General features: G+C 45.3%; 6 protein-coding genes across 6 annotated transcripts; 5 read left to right on the forward strand and 1 right to left on the reverse strand.

Annotated features, from left to right (window-relative positions):
• The first annotated feature begins 590 nt into the window (after positions 1–590).
• ASPZODRAFT_2111111 (hypothetical protein) lies at positions 591–1,393 on the forward strand. Its single transcript, XM_022727737.1, has one exon. The coding sequence runs from the start codon at positions 619–621 to the stop codon at positions 1,366–1,368; it is 750 nt and encodes a 249-aa protein (XP_022579687.1). The 5' UTR covers positions 591–618; the 3' UTR covers positions 1,369–1,393.
• Positions 1,394–2,040: 647 nt separating this feature from the next.
• Positions 2,041–3,360, forward strand: ASPZODRAFT_2111113 (hypothetical protein; the record flags this gene model as incomplete). The annotated part of the gene is made up of 2 exons (XM_022727738.1): positions 2,041–2,665; positions 2,723–3,360. The coding sequence occupies 2 exons, from the start codon at positions 2,041–2,043 to the stop codon at positions 3,358–3,360; spliced, it is 1,263 nt and encodes a 420-aa protein (XP_022579688.1).
• A 1,331-nt stretch (positions 3,361–4,691) lies between these two features.
• On the forward strand, positions 4,692–6,260 carry ASPZODRAFT_2111114 (hypothetical protein; the record flags this gene model as incomplete). The annotated part of the gene is made up of 1 exon (XM_022727739.1): positions 4,692–6,260. The coding sequence occupies one exon, from the start codon at positions 4,692–4,694 to the stop codon at positions 6,258–6,260; it is 1,569 nt and encodes a 522-aa protein (XP_022579689.1).
• Positions 6,261–9,871: 3,611 nt separating this feature from the next.
• On the forward strand, positions 9,872–11,617 carry ASPZODRAFT_160618 (hypothetical protein). The gene has a single exon (XM_022726479.1). It carries the CDS (start codon positions 9,881–9,883, stop codon positions 11,324–11,326), a length of 1,446 nt encoding a protein of 481 aa, XP_022579690.1. The 5' UTR covers positions 9,872–9,880; the 3' UTR covers positions 11,327–11,617.
• A 1,169-nt stretch (positions 11,618–12,786) lies between these two features.
• Positions 12,787–13,481, forward strand: ASPZODRAFT_134578 (hypothetical protein). Its single transcript, XM_022723569.1, has 2 exons — positions 12,787–12,932; positions 12,999–13,481. Exons 1-2 carry the CDS (start codon positions 12,815–12,817, stop codon positions 13,364–13,366), a joined length of 486 nt encoding a protein of 161 aa, XP_022579691.1. The 5' UTR covers positions 12,787–12,814; the 3' UTR covers positions 13,367–13,481.
• Positions 13,482–14,064: 583 nt separating this feature from the next.
• ASPZODRAFT_134579 (hypothetical protein) lies at positions 14,065–15,273 on the reverse strand. The gene has a single exon (XM_022723570.1). It carries the CDS (start codon positions 15,179–15,181, stop codon positions 14,144–14,146), a length of 1,038 nt encoding a protein of 345 aa, XP_022579692.1. The 5' UTR covers positions 15,182–15,273; the 3' UTR covers positions 14,065–14,143.
• Between the last annotated feature and the right edge of the window lie 514 nt (positions 15,274–15,787).

Consider the following 15,787-nt stretch of genomic DNA (forward strand, 5'->3'; position numbering starts at 1 on the left):
GCTAAGTAATCAGCATATTCCATATTAAGGTCTCTGAATCCGAGGCATACTGTCCTGCTTCTTTGATATTGGTCTAGCCAAATATATAATAAATAATATACTACAGTGCGCAAATCTAAGAAATACGGGCCTAGAGTGTCAATTGGCACTGAATCTAAGAGACCTAATCTGATTGGCCAGTCCAGAAGTCAGGGTTTACCCTGCTGTAGACTAGTAAATTGTTTCTCGCATATGAAGAGGATAGGAGATGGCATGATTGACGATGAGCTTCTATTACTACTACCTGGATTGATAGCATTGATCAAGTTGTTGAAAGCAGGTATCGCATAATCGTCGAGACCTCGCTGTCGCTCTCTAGTATAAAGGTTGGAGTGTGCAACGGCTCTAGACTGTACACTAGGTTCAGGAACTAGCGTGAGCAAGGATGCAGAAATACCGCATCTAACACTAGATCTACTAAGTAAAAAAAGCTATCACCGTCTTGGTAATGAAGATGTAGCTTGATCTAGTTTAATCCTGTAGAATGTAACCTTCTGAGTCGAGTGCTAGCTATATAAAGACCATCTACAGTCGCTAGAATAGTATCCAGCATATCAACCACCTCCTCTCTCGTCCATCATGCTTCTTCTCTCCCTCTTAGCTCTGGCCGACATGGCCCTCGGTCTCTCTACCAATGTTTCAACTGCCGACACAATCATAGTGCAGGGCGGCTCTTCCAGCGATGCTCAACGCATGTACGATATCATGGGTGGCACATTCAACCTGCCTGACGACGTCTTTGGGTCCGAGGCCCATGTGAGTGCTCTCGTCTTCGCCAACTCCACAGACGAGCTCGCCTGGCTGCATGGTATAACGCCTAATGGGACCGACTGGACTTCTTCCTCAGACACCAGCTCCCTTGAGGAACGGGGATACACTGAGAAGATCAAAATCATCGAATGCGCTGATCCCCCTGAGGATGAGTACCGCCTCTTATCATACGCTTCGGAGAGGTGGGTGTGGGAAGTGACCTGCGCCTACATAGAGGCGACCACCGCTGCTGGCGCGAGTCTGATCGGCGTCGTCCTCAGCAAGATCGAGTGTGGTGCCGACCTGGAACAGCTCTGCGAGGCGTTTTTCGCTGTCACAATTGCTGAGGCGGGCTATTACATAGGAGCCGGGGCCCGGGATAAGTGTACTGAGACCAAAGAAGCTATCCTGGCCAAATGCTACCGGCGTGGGGGGGTTGCGGAGATCGAGATTGTGCAGACCGAGAAAACGTTTATGTATTATGGTGTGGCCACGAAGGGCGACACAACCACAATCGACTGTGATGTGTCGGGTAGACATTGCAAGAAAATCACCTGTGATGGCCAGTGTCAGGGTTAATAGCTGGCAGTGTTGCTGAACCTCATCATGTTTAATAATACTGTCACTCAGGTGGACACTATTTTCTAGTGAATAAAATCAATAGGATTGACGCGGCTTATCTTTTTTATCAAGTAGCAGGCAGAAGGCAGAGGAAGAATCCCTATCCACTAATACATGATCAGGGATATCCACAGGCTAAAGTCGCCATCCTCTTTTGTTTCAGCCTCGCCGATTCATTAGAAACAATCGCCGCACATCCCTATTAGATTTACACTGACTACACAGCGCGAAGCAGCAGTCTATAAGCCTATAAGTATTATTCAATTACTTCCTTATTTACATGAATACTATATATTTAGGTGCATACTATATATCTAAATCAATATTCACACTTAAATATATATTGTATATATAGATAATGAGTAAATAGTGATAGTATTCCTCCCTATATTAAGTTTAATACCTAACCTATATTAATATCTTCAAGTTAAACTTATTACTTGGATTAAACCATTGCTCTGCAATGGTCCACCTAACATGTAGCTAGAACAGCAGGGTAGGTGACACCGGAAAAGGATAAGGCATTCTTGATTCAATGAATGCAGCACCTCACCGGATGCGGAAACGTCATCTATATTATAAGCTAGGGATCTTATTCTATTTCTATACTACTATTAACTCTATCTTATAATGTTTCCACTGACATTGCTCCTGGCCTGCAGGGCATTTTCTACACCATTGCTCAATAATCCCTACACCCCCGACTTTCGCGACGCGACAGACGGGAAAATTGACTCTATCGGAAATGATTTAAACCCCCTTCCCTGGCGCAATGGCGAGGGAAACGACATTCTGGGCCCCCAGAATCCATCCCGTCAGCGAGAAAACCCAGATTTGATCCGTCCACCCAGTACCGATCAGGGTTCTCTCCCAAACATGCGATGGAGCTTTGCCGATTCCCACATACGGATCAACGAAGGCGGATGGACCCGCCAGACGACCGACAAAGAGCTTGGGACCAGTGTCGAGCTGGCAGGTGTGAACATGCGGCTCGGAGCAGGTGTTATCCGCGAGTTACACTGGCACAAACAAGCTGAATGGGCATATGTTCTCAATGGAGATGTACGGGTGACAGCACTAGACCCTGATGGGGGGAGTGCTATTGATGATCTCCATGCGGGAGATCTGTGGTACTTCCCCGCGGGGTACCCACATTCCCTGCAAGGGCTCGGCCCGCACGGAACCGAGTTTCTCTTGATACTTGACGACGGGGATTTCTCGGATGAATCGACCTTTCTATTGAATGATTGGCTGCGTAAGTATCTTGATCTTTACCTATTCAGCCTAGACTTTCACTGATTACTGATTGTAGTGCATACGCCAAAGGCTGTGCTGGGGGAAAATTTCCATGTCAACCCAGACATATTCAACATCCCCCCTGAAGATAAATATATCTTTCAAGGCTCTCTACCCGGGGCGATTGACGAAGAACGTCCAGTCAACTTTCACCCCTCCTCTCTCCAATTCACACACCATATGCTCAGTCAAGAACCCCAGCGCAGTTCAGGCGGCGAGGTACGCATCACAGATTCGCAAAACTTTCCGATTAGCAAGACTGTTGCGGCTGCGCATGTACGGATCCAACCTGGTGCCCTGCGAGAAATGCACTGGCATCCGGACGCAGACGAATGGTCGTATTTTATCTCCGGACGGGCGCGAGTGACTGTATTCGGCGCGGAGGGGAATGCACGCACATTCGACTATATGGCAGGTGATGTGGGGATTGTTCCTAAGGGAATGGGCCATTTCGTGGAGAATCTCGATAATGAAGAGGAAGTTGAGATGCTGGAGATCTTCCGTGCAGATCAGTTTCGGGACTTTTCACTCTTGCAGTGGATGGGGGAGACGCCACGTCGAATGGTGGTGGAGCATTTATTTGATGATCCAGTGGCAGCAGAGGAATTTCTGGATAGTATCAAGAGTGGAGAGAAGGATGCTATTAGAGCATAGTATATATATAATATATGCTACTCTCTTAGTGACCCCAAGCAATTCCATACTAAATGGCTTTTAATGAGCCTCCTTGAAATCTTCCATCCTCGCCTCCACATCAAAAAGAGGCCCCCCACAGCCCATTCCCTAGACATGTAACCTGATTCATAGTCGTGCTGTATACGGAGTACTCTCAACACACCCACCAGTCAGTCAGGGGAAACTATTCATAGCGCAAGTCATAGGGGACATGCCCCTAGTATTATGACTGGTCATGCGCCACCAATGCTCTTTATCTTTAGCCTATACCCAGATTTACTGCTGTATTTTGTTTTTCTCATGGAAAGTGAACAAGTCATATAATTATATTTTTCAATGTACTATACAGAGCTCCATAGGTACTTAGAAGGTATTTGATGGCCATAAGATGAGGGCGGATAAATAACAGCCTTGGCGCGTAGAGGAGTTTCAGCCTCATCATGTTCTCGTATTTTAAGGTAGACAAATAGATATTTCAACCCTAATATTTATTTTAAATAGTATCTGCTTCAATGGATGTATCCTCCTTTTTTTCATGATGACTAGTTTAGAAAATTCTGTAACTAAGGGTTCATTCACCTTATCTATTAGTTATTAAAAAGTATTTGTGATAATTATTAAGGTATATTAGCTTATAATAGAGTTGTTTATTATAATGAGTATAGATATGAGGTGAGAGTAAGAGAAGAGACTAATTAGAAACCTTAGATATAGTGCTGTACACACAGTGGCGCTAAGCCTGGCTAGGCTAGGTCACAAGGGAGCTACCCTTAATAGGAAGGAGGGACCAACCGCCTGGACGGCACTTTCTCCCGCCTGTCCTCCCCGTCTCAGCCTCACATCGTTGTCTCAGCCTGATAACTCAAGGATGTTTGTTTGATTCAGAAGGTGCAATATGCAGGCTAAACGCCGACCAGAATAGTGTTGATCAACTGGCTCATTCTTTTCATGTACGCGCCGAGGCTGAAAGTACCGTCCATATTTGAATTCAAGACTGCTTATATATCGATCCAGTGCTCTAGGTGGTAATTATGTATAATCACTACACCATTCTCTACATAGTTTTCACCTCTTATATTGAGTAATATTCAATACCCACAATGGACCTCATGCATCAGCGACGCTCCGGCTTGTGCTGAACCGAACCAGTCAAAGTTCCTCTTCTCAATTTTACGCCCTACGTGATCCCCCAACCTGGGGATCTCCAAAAGTCCTTGGAGACTCCACCCCTCGATGATGGATCGTCTCCCCACGAAATCGCGTCGTATATTCAGTCACAGCTGTTCTTCGGGTTGTTAGCCGAAGTTGGAATGGCGACCCCTCGACTCGAGGACTGGGTGAAACAGGAGCATGAGAATGCCAATCGGTTCGTCTCCATGAAAGACTTATTTAAAGTCGGTATTGGCGGAGGAAGGAGTGAATGGAACTTTGTCAAATCCTCCCTTCTGGAGGTTGAAACAAATAAATTTGTCCGCAAACTCGCACATCTGGCGGCCAAGGTGCGGGACAAAGTCTTGACGATCGAGAGACTCCAGAACACCCAGAAGAGCCCCGTGCCAGTGATCGCCCTCTCAACGCTGATCCTCTGTGACACGCTGCATGTTATCATGCAGGCACACTTTGATGTATCCTATTTTTCTTTGACTGGGATGAGCCCGGTCACAATCGAATATGAAATGGTATTCTGGCAAAATAAACTGCCCTGGAAGGCTTTTGCACAACTCGAAAATCCGCAATCCAACACCTTTGACGACATGGCACCCTCGTTGAGGATCATTATCAATCGCCTCCTGAGTCATGGATGGTGCCCTTCAGTGATCGATAGTGCAGGGAGCAACCTGGGGTACTTGACTCTCTACTATATGTCGGACATCCAGCGTCCAAACCCCGGCGGACTGGATCATAAAGACTGCACACGGCGAGTCTGCAAGGCGAATCAGCCACCGAAGGTGATTATAGACAAACCACAACACATCTCAGAGGGATGTGCCTGTGCTGGAATTCGAAGTATGCGGGAGCACACCAAAGCTGTTATCGCCATACTGGAGGAAGGGCTCATTCCGCTGGTCCAGTTCCGACGAACAGAAGACGGCAAAGTAGACCTGAAGATCGTCAAGGCCACCGTGGAGACACGATATATTGCCGTCTCGCATGTCTGGTCCGACGGGATGGGCATTGGTTCCGAGAGTGAGATTTACGAATGTCAACTGCAGAATATCATTGATGGGATTTCACAGCTGCCAAACCATCGCGGCGAGAACATGTCCCATCTCTCATTGAACCGAACGGCGACTCGAATCCCGCGCACTATCCCAGGCATCTTCACAAGGAGGGATCCATACTGTTCCTTCTGGCTTGACGTGCTCTGTATCCCTACAAAAAATGCCATACGAGCCAATGGGGCTGATCCTGATGCCGTGCGGCATACTGCCATAGGTCAAATAGCGGCCGTATTTGCAGGAGCCATGCAAATCATGATTCTCGATAAAGAAATGCAACGCCTACGCCCTGATATCACGCCCATCCCTGAGATCCTAGCACTATTCTACGGCAGCAATTGGGCCTCAAGGGCATGGACATATCAAGAAGCCAGCCAGGGTGCGCGATGCAACATCAAGCTTTTGAATGGCTTCCTTGATCCGCAGGATATGGTGATAAATGAACGAGACTGGAGCTCCTTTATCCGCAGACCGGATCGGTGGACCCTGGAGGATATAACGGCTGCATCTGATATTGACAGGTTTGGGAGGGAAGTCATGCCGGCATTCATTGATCGCTGGATCTGTTATGATCTCCAGCGACTGATCAACGAATACTGGGTCTTCAAGCCCACTCGCGACACCCGAGAAGGATTTCAAAGTGATAAGACTCCAGATTAGGAACTTTCTCAACATGGCTGTTCTGATGAACAGGAAGCTGCGCTATTTCCCTCTCAAGAATGGTAAGCCATTCATCGCCACGTGGAATGAATTGCTTCGCAGATCATGTGCCAAACCCGAGGACCGAATGGTCATCTTCGTCATAGCATTGCAAATCCCATCTTATGCGCTGCTGGAGATCAACGCTGGCGAACGGCTCAAGGCGATTGTCTGGAGCTTGGATGCCATTCCCTTGTCGCTCCTGTTCACACCGTGCAGTCCAGACAACAGTCACAGACCGGACCCCTGGATCCCAGAGGATGCTCGCTATGAGGCTGCCACTGACATCTTATACCTCAATAAGCGGCTCTTATTAAGGCAGGTTTCTGCAAATAGCGACCAGGTCACCTTCATGCTGCGCCCAAAAAGGAGTCTCTATAATGACTTCCTCTTAGTGATCACAATCCCTGTGCTAAGGCCTAAAGTCTCCTGGCTGCATTTCACAATTAGTGATCTTATTTTTTTAGTTTATGTTCACGCTCCACCATCTGAACAGAACAAGCTATGTTTAATCTTAATAATTAATGGCTATGCCCGGGCCTTAGAAGGGAACCCTTCATGTCCAGGATATTGCCTCCATGAGAAATTGTCTAGTTCTAATAATTATACCTTAAGGAAGTGGTTACGGCGGGATCCTAGAGTCAACATCAAAGCCACATACTGTTCTTTCATTTCTATACTAGTGGAGAAAAAAGAGTCTGCGCAAAAGATATCAAATCTTCTATCCAGCAAGAATACTGACTACATTTCCTACCTTGATGTAGACCAACTTCATACTCTCTTTAGTAATCAGACATAAATAACTATACTATATAGTAAGGATGCCACCTCCAGATTTAATCTCTACAGCATGCTAATGTCATCTACTTTTCAGCCCCCTTATCTAAGCGTGTCTTCTCCATTAACCAAATTGCTTTACTCAACAATCGCAGCTTCTTCCCCAACACTATGAACCTGGTTCATTCTCTGCTCGCTGTGGCCAGAATGACTTTCTTCTTCCGTGACATTTACGGGACTATAGGGGGGCTGTTTTGTTTGACTATTTCCTTCTCCTTGATGTTACCGTGGATCATGTGGGCGGATGGACATTTGATCACTGCATTCTTTCTGAAGTATTTTATCAGGATCTTCGGCAAACACAAGAAGGACAAGAAGAGGAGGCCAATCTATACATGGGAGACCAGTGGGAGGACTTGTCAGATTGTGGGATTTTGCATCTGTTCTATCATTCTGCCTGCTTCCCAGGTATTGTTCACCCTTGAAATTGGGAGCCAGTCACCCGGACCACATCAGGACAGGGTAGTAGTGTCAGCAGTCGCAGCCACCGAGATACTGTTGGCTGCTGTGACCTTGTGGATGACTTGCTACAAATCATCTGTGTCCCGCAAACTCTGGCTGATGAGCTTTTCCAGAAACCTGGGAGGCTATCTCAACCAAGGCAAAGAAAAGTTGAGGTCAATCCGAGAGATCTGGCAGGGAGCCACCTGGGGAAACTGGATTGCATTAGTGAGGTTTTTGAAAAATTACGACCGCATCAAGAAGGAGCTTAAGATGCCATTTGAATAGAATAATGTTATTCTCTTTTCAGCGTTATATCATAACTGTGAGTTTGTTATAACTAGTAGTAGGTACTTTCTAGTACTACATACCTAATATCATTCTATATATACCCGAAGCTAAGGTGTCCTCACTTTCCATAGTTATATATATATTGAAATAATCTCTAAGAAAGCAACTCAGACTCAAGTATAAGCTATGGATACCCAATAATCGAATTTACCAACGCTCTCGGCAGACGTATAGGCTGGGGCTCATGAGCTGTGATCCCAGTTGAATATCCGCATATCTCACTTAAATATTCTTCTTTCTTGGTTTACTGTGCTACCCAGATAAGAGTAGAGTACTGGTCAGATCATTTTGTTATGTGTTAAAGTATATTATATACTTTTGAGATTAGAGTCTTTAGTGTTTACTCTAACATATCTATCTATCATAGCATAAGCCATAGCGGCTCATAAAATCATAACCATATATATCACCACGCTGGAAACTAAAGTAGACTTTGGTATTTAGGTCTCCCAGAAAGCTGGCCATCTCCATCCAGAAATATAGAATAGTATGACATGGCCATTCCTGGGAAAATCAGTTATTGATAATGATAAGATAACTATAAATCGCCTGCAGTGCCCGATTGATGAGGACGAAGGCTCTCGGAATAAGCAGTTAGCATTCCCTCTGATTGAGTAGGCAACAGTTTGCTCTCTGATCGGGTGGCTATAGGCAAGGCTGTTTCTAACAAGGCTTGCAATATAATTCGCGTATGTAACCGCCAGGTTTTATTTCAACAGCCTTATACGCAGCTGACTTGATCCCCACAGGTCCTCTTTCCCTCAAATTAAACCAAATCACTTCTTCCTTCTTTCTTCCTTTCCTTCTTGTTTTTTTTGGTCATTTTCTTCCCTCTTCCTTTTCAGCAACTAAATAACATTAACTTGGCAGCTAGCATTCTCTATTATTAGCAAGAGGAACCCTGATGTTTTCACTGCCCTCTCACCGTCAGCAGGGAAACCATTTTGTCCGCCCTTAAGGCCATATCTAGAGGTCTACTCACCCATATTGTATGTTTCTTTGGATAGGCTGCGTACATGATGTCTAGCCTCCTCTTAATATTGGGTGGTAATTAACTAACACCTGAGAACCTGCTTCCAGCCCTTCCCATGATAAATCCTTCATCCAGATACCATTATATAAACTATTCATAGACACTCGGTCGATTATTCTTTTTTCCGATTATTCAACATACATATCATGGATGGAGCTCAATACTGGAGTTATATTTTGTAGAAGCAATAGAGGGTTAAGACTATCTTCAACTACTTAATACAGGAATCAAAGACTCAATATAGAATTAATATGCAATTGAAGTAATTGATCAGCATCGCGTAGAATATAGGACTAAAAGGATCCGGTAGGAATATAGCAGAGTAACCGGGTGCCTACCGGATACCCCGTAATATCCATAATTCATAGATGCCTGGGCCTCTAAATAAGAATGTCATTCTTTTCCATTTTAGTGCTCTTTTGCAAGCGAAATGTAACTGCCTAATAGCAGTACTAAGGGTCAGTGCTGCCTTTACTAGGATAGCTTCGAACATCTTTGCTGCTTATGGCTAGAGCTAGTGCCAATCCATTCAGCCTTACCATTAGGTCCTGAATCCTGAATCCTGAACCCTTCATCAATTTTCTCTGTACTCTGCGTTATTATTTCATTCTAGCACATACTATCCTAGAAATACAGTCTCTTAACTTATTCTAAAGAATAACTGATACACCGACATATATGTAAATGTAGGTAGACCAATATTGTCATTGTCATTATCCACAGTATTATTGTTCTATGGCCAATTATATGAGCATTACCTACTGTTTACTAGATGATTACGCCAAGAAACACAGCCATATATTCAGCCCATCAATACTCGGTCAACTTCCGATAGCTATACCACATATAAAAGCTTTCTAGTGTCATCCATTGTCTATTATTCTTCATCTCTTCTTCATCTCTATCTATTCTATCTATCATGCATCTATCCGTCTATCTATTCTTGCCCTTTGCCACGGCATCCGCCATCTCCTGGTCCAACTGCAGTTCTTCGCTGACCCCACGACTGGAATGTGCTTCTCTCTCCGTCCCCATCAACTGGGATGATCTGTCAGGCCCTCGTACCACTATCCGTCTGCAAAGACTGCCTGCTTCAAATACCTCCTCGCGCATCGGTCCGCTGTTCTACAACCCTGGAGGTCCTGGGGGTGTGGCGACCGAGTTCATCAACGCCACGGCTCAGGGGTATCATCTGTTCAGCGACACGTTACTGCAGCATTTTGATCTTGTCGGCGTGGATCCCCGTGGTGTCGGGACCAGTGACCCTATACGCTGTGATCCTATTATTGCCAACGAGCGGGTTACTTTCTTCCCTTCTACAGAGGCGGAATTTGCCACTCTCGTCGATTATAACAGACGTCTGTCGGAGAGTTGTTCAAACCTGACCGGTCCTCTCTTCGAATATATGGACACTGCCTCGGTTGCAAGAGATATGGAGGCCGTCCGGCAGGCTCTGGGCGGGGAACAGATCTCCTGGTTTGGACAATCTTACGGGTCACAGATGGCCGTCGCCCATGCCGAACTCTTTCCGGACACGATTCGAGCTATGGTGTTGGATGGTAATGTTGATCATTCACAGGCAGAATCATCGAACATGTTGACGGAATCAAGCACATACGAGAGGGAATTGGAGCGGTTTGCCAACTGGTGTGCTGTGAACGCTACCTGTGCTTTACATGGTTCAGATGTCTTGTCTGTATTCGATGATTTAGTGAGAACTGCAGATATCACGCCTATCCCTGCACCGGACTGTGTTGTCTCGGAAACCTGTCGGGTGAACGTCACTGGTGAAGAGTTGCGGTTTAATGTTCAGGACTTCCTCACTTTCAAAGAGCCGATCTCCATAATTGGAAACATTGGCTGGGCTGGACTGGCCGAAGCCCTAAACCAAACCCTACACGGCGATGCCTCGACGCTGTCTTCCTCCCTGTCGACGAGTGAGATCGACGATACCCGGTTCGCCGGACAAGCCGTGCTCTGCCAGGACTGGACACACTACACGGATACATCATTCATAGATCTTGCCGACAAGCAGATCATGGGTAAGGCCATTTCGCCTCACACGCAGGGCGCCTCGCAGACTTGGACCGAGGTGGGATGTGTGGGATGGACGGCTCCCGTGCGAAACCCCCCTCACTACGCGAGCATCAATGCCTCTATCCCGACTCTGCTGGTGAATGCCATGTATGATCCAGAGACCTCGATTGTCTGGGCGAATGGGCTAAAGGCACAGATTCCGGGTGCACTGCTTGCAACGCGAAATGGGGATGGTCATACCTCATACCTACTGTTTGGGGAGACCTCCAAGGCCACGGATGAGTATTTGGTCAGTTTGAGCATCAGTCAGTTGATGTTTAGCAGTTAGAGAGTAGGTATTAAATATCTACTCAATATATATAAACATAATGATTATGTGATACCTGAGGAATCTCTTCGCGTGGTGTTTTGAAAAAGTCTAGATACAGAGGGCTAAGCCGTTGTATATCTCATAGAAATCTATCCAAGGCTTACTCGTAATGCAGGTTATATGATGAACCCAAAATGATGAATGAATTCTGTTGGCGGCGTCTAAATGAAAATAACCAGATGAGGGACTGCTAAGATAGATCAACCTATCTCAATAAGTACTAGTATTTGAATAAGAATTTAATTAAGTACCTATAGTGAGAGATAAAGAGTAGACTACCTGCTTGACTCTGTAGTAATGTACCTCAGTAACCCTAGAGGTCCGGGGGGCGGCATGCCCCTGGTATATCATTTTAATGGTTTAGGGCGATCACAACATTTATCTACTATCTATGATCTCGCCTGACCTAAACCAATTATATTCTAGAACTTGTGATGGACCTGTGCCGAGATCCGAGGCAGCTGACAGGGAACCTTACTCATCGGTATCTATAAAGTACTGGTACTGAAAAACCATGCCTATAGTCGTGGGGAAAACTGCCTGCTCTGAAGTGGCTCAATAATAAATAGGGTCAAGGAATCAGGATTCGGGGTGATCCAAAGCAGCAACATACCTATACCATTTTCAGCTAAAAGAGGCAGGGATACTCCTGTACAGAGCCAAATACAGGAATATATTCAACTGACCAACCACGTAACTCTGGGGGTCAAACCAAGCTCGCAATATATGCCTTCCAATAGGGTTACGCCCTGCTAAGAGATGAATAGTGGGTGAATAACATACAAGATATATAATAATATAAAGAGGATCTCCATATTTGACATATATATATATAAGTATTCACCAAACCCATCAACTATCTTATCTAGATAGATTATCTGGTACGTATTGTAGGACTTGTGACCAATTAAAACTAGCCTGAGCCAGAACTTGATAGTTATTTGTCCAACACCTCGTATTCATGCATCTAGTGACCTGCGCCCCTTTTTCCTTGGTGAGCTGGGATTTATCTACTACATATATGTAGTCCAGAGTCGTCCTTCCCCTCCCTTTTCCTCTTGGTAATAACACTATCGCTATGGCAGAAACGGTCGAGACGCGTTGGACAAGTGATGCCGCTTCAAATTTCATCGGATACTACATCGCTCCCTCAAGCAGTATGCCTAGCATTCAATCCTATGATCATGACTGATCTCCTATATAGCGCAGGTCCTCACTGCGGGCGCTGCCTGGGCGACATCAGGGACATATGCAGGCGATTGTAGCACAACAGCATCCAACGACTGCATCTTTGCGACCGAGTGCATAGGCAATGTCCTCTATTATGATAATGGATCATCAATAACCTAGTTCGTTACTAGTACCTCTACTGAATATATAGGATTTTAGCCCAGAACCACTCATACCAGAGAAAACAGTGACGATTCTGTGTGTTCATGCGTGTCCATGACCATCTTCCAGACCTCCCCTGACGGTACGCCCACCGCGACGAACATTGACTGCCGGAATAACTGGCAGGCGTTTACTATCTACCAAGAGCTGGAGGTGCTTTTCACCACTGAATGTCAGTATAAATATATTTATATTCATTACTTTTTTAGTAATGATCTAACATTAAGAGACACAGTAGTATCAACAGCAAGCTCGACTATCTCAACAACCCCCGGTGTGACAACACCAAGTGCGACAAGACCCAGTGTGACAGCAACCACATCTCCCATTCCAACAGCTGGCCCGGCAGGTAAATCAAATAAATCATGGATTGCAGGCGCAGTGATTGGTCCAATCGCTGGGATCATACTGGCCACTGTGGTCTTCTGGCTAAGGCGACGCCGGGCGAGGCACTTGAAACTCTCCTCTGTCTCCCATACTCAACCTCCCCCGGCGGAGTTGCATGAAGGGCTGCCAGGGCCTGTGGAGTTACCCTCATCAAGGAATAAACATGCAATAGTGCCTGCGGAGTTGGCCTCTGATGATAATCCCAGGGAGCTTCCATAATAGCCCATGTGTAGATGGATAGTTTGTCTCTTATTTTGCTAGGTAGAGAGCTTCATAGCCTATATTCCCTAATGTACCACAATGGCTCTAATACTTTAATATGAGATCTTCAGGGAAAGTCTATCCATTCCATTCAGTCTTTTTCCTAAGAGGCTTTTATGCTATCTAACCCTTTTACCTGGGGTTAGAATCCAGGAAATTTCTATCATAGTAAAGGTAAAGAAAGTTTGATCCTTCCTGAAACACAAAGCCCTTTAGCCATTGTTGGTAATTATCAAATTATGAAAGTTATACTAATACCTGGGGTTGAAGAGGCTACCCCAGCAGCTCTATTAATTATATAATCTAGGACTTAATCAGGAATACACTTTATAGGCTATATCAACCAAAGTAGACATATAGTGGGAGACATTTCAACTCCGAATAACTACTGACTACCTATAGTACTGTTATTATTAGGGTATCTTTCTAAATAGAAGAAATTTTCAATGGAAGGGCATGAAGAGACTGTGTTTAGCTTCTTATAATATATAGCTTGGCCTGATGATACGTGTACCCCTCTGGGTATGGCGGTGCCGGCAAGGGCACCCGGAAGCTCACTAGGAATGATGGTCTCTATTCTTGACAGTGTTACCTGTTAATAGGATTACTAGAGTATATAGCTTTATGGAGAATATTAGGGTTTAGGGTTTAGGGTTCTAGGTTGTTATATGTTTGAATTGTAGACTCTGTATCAATGCCTATAGATGGCCATAGCTATCTACGATGCAATAGCCATCATTGATTCTGACTACGACTGAGAATGTACTGCTCTCGCTCTGATCCCCACGTTGGCAACACTATGGACAACGGTGCGGGTTGCTTTTCTCCTCCTTGCCAAATGTCTGGATCAAGAGTGCGAATCTTAGCGCAATGTGGCAGTCGGAGTCCGTTGTCCTCTGGAATCCCTTCTTCTTCCAGTCTCTTGATAGCGTGAAGCTGCTCAGGATTTGCTGATTGACGAAGCAGAGTCCAAAATTCTGCGTCGGAGACTTGCCACAACACCTTATCATCCACGGACCCTGCCTCTACTAGTTCACGTATCACCCGGCCCGTCCGCTGATACATGTCGATGTGGGCTGGACTTGACCAGACACCTTTGTCGGTAGCGATGTATGCGCGAGAAAGAACCAGCGCTACATGGGGATCGTCCAGAGCCAGCAGACGGCGGGTCGCTGTAGCACTGGGGAACGCCTTCAGTAAGCTGACAACCCTTCTGGCGTCTTCCATGGCAAGCTTGCCGAAGCTGACAGCGTCGCGTAAAGCATAGTCCAGGCGATCAGCACACAGTTGAGGCGATGGCATCTCCACTAAAGGAAACAGTTCCTCTTCGAAAACCTTCTGGTTGATCCCATGTCTGGTGAGGATGTCCGGCAGCCGCGTCATCTCAAGATACCGTGTCTTGTGTACCTCATGATAGCTTCCTTCCCCAGGCTTGGAGAGGGCGTGATCGATGACGTGACTGAGGGTGGTATGAGAGATGTCATGGAGAAGAGCAGCAACTTGTTCTTCAATGGTAGCACCAACTCTTCGCACAAGGATCAATGCACCGACCGAGTGTTCGAGCCGTGTGACTCGCGGTGTCAGGCCCAAGAATCCAGTGACTCCATGCTGGCAGATGCCTTGCAGTCGCTGCACCTCCGGGCTTTGAAGAAGCTCTATCAGAACTGGCTCATGGATCAGTTCCTCTCCGTATATTTCATCTCGGATCAAGATTGCATTATTCTTGATGGATTGATGTGTCTGGAGGACGCCGGCACTGCTAGGAGATGACATCTCTAATGCACCAACATATATTGATAGAGGTAACTAAACCAGGATGACTGGGAATATATGTGCGCGGTGAGGAATCGCAAGGTCCATTTAACTAAGGGGGCAGTGTTATAAGTAAATGGTGGGCATAGTCGGCGTCGAATGGGTACAGGCCACCCGCCACCATGGACTGGATTTATTATGTTCCGCCATGGTGGGTGCCTATATGTAAGGATCTTTAACAAATCCTATACGTATTCAGGGCCAAATAGTATTATATTCCTATATGATTCGCACGCTTAGGCCTATCTGACGTTTATTAGGCCAGATATACCTAGTAAATAAAAAATCAGAGTATAATACTAACTATATTTAGCTTAACTAGTTAGGTGACAGTATAAATATATATAAATTATTCTAATTAGTAGCCTTAAGATTATTCTTTTCTATAATATACCCCTCTAGTATTATCCTAACTTTATTATTATCTTTATTATCTTAATATCCTCTATACTAAGTATCTTAATAAATCTTTAATATTATAGGCTTAATAATATCTTTATAAAGCTATCTATAGGTATATAAGTTATTAAGATTTATTAAATCTATATTATTCTAGCCTAGGTCTCC

Source organism: Penicilliopsis zonata, assembly GCF_001890105.1.
Source record: "Penicilliopsis zonata CBS 506.65 unplaced genomic scaffold ASPZOscaffold_12, whole genome shotgun sequence".
In the NCBI taxonomy this organism is placed as follows: Eukaryota; Fungi; Ascomycota; class Eurotiomycetes; order Eurotiales; family Aspergillaceae; genus Penicilliopsis; species Penicilliopsis zonata.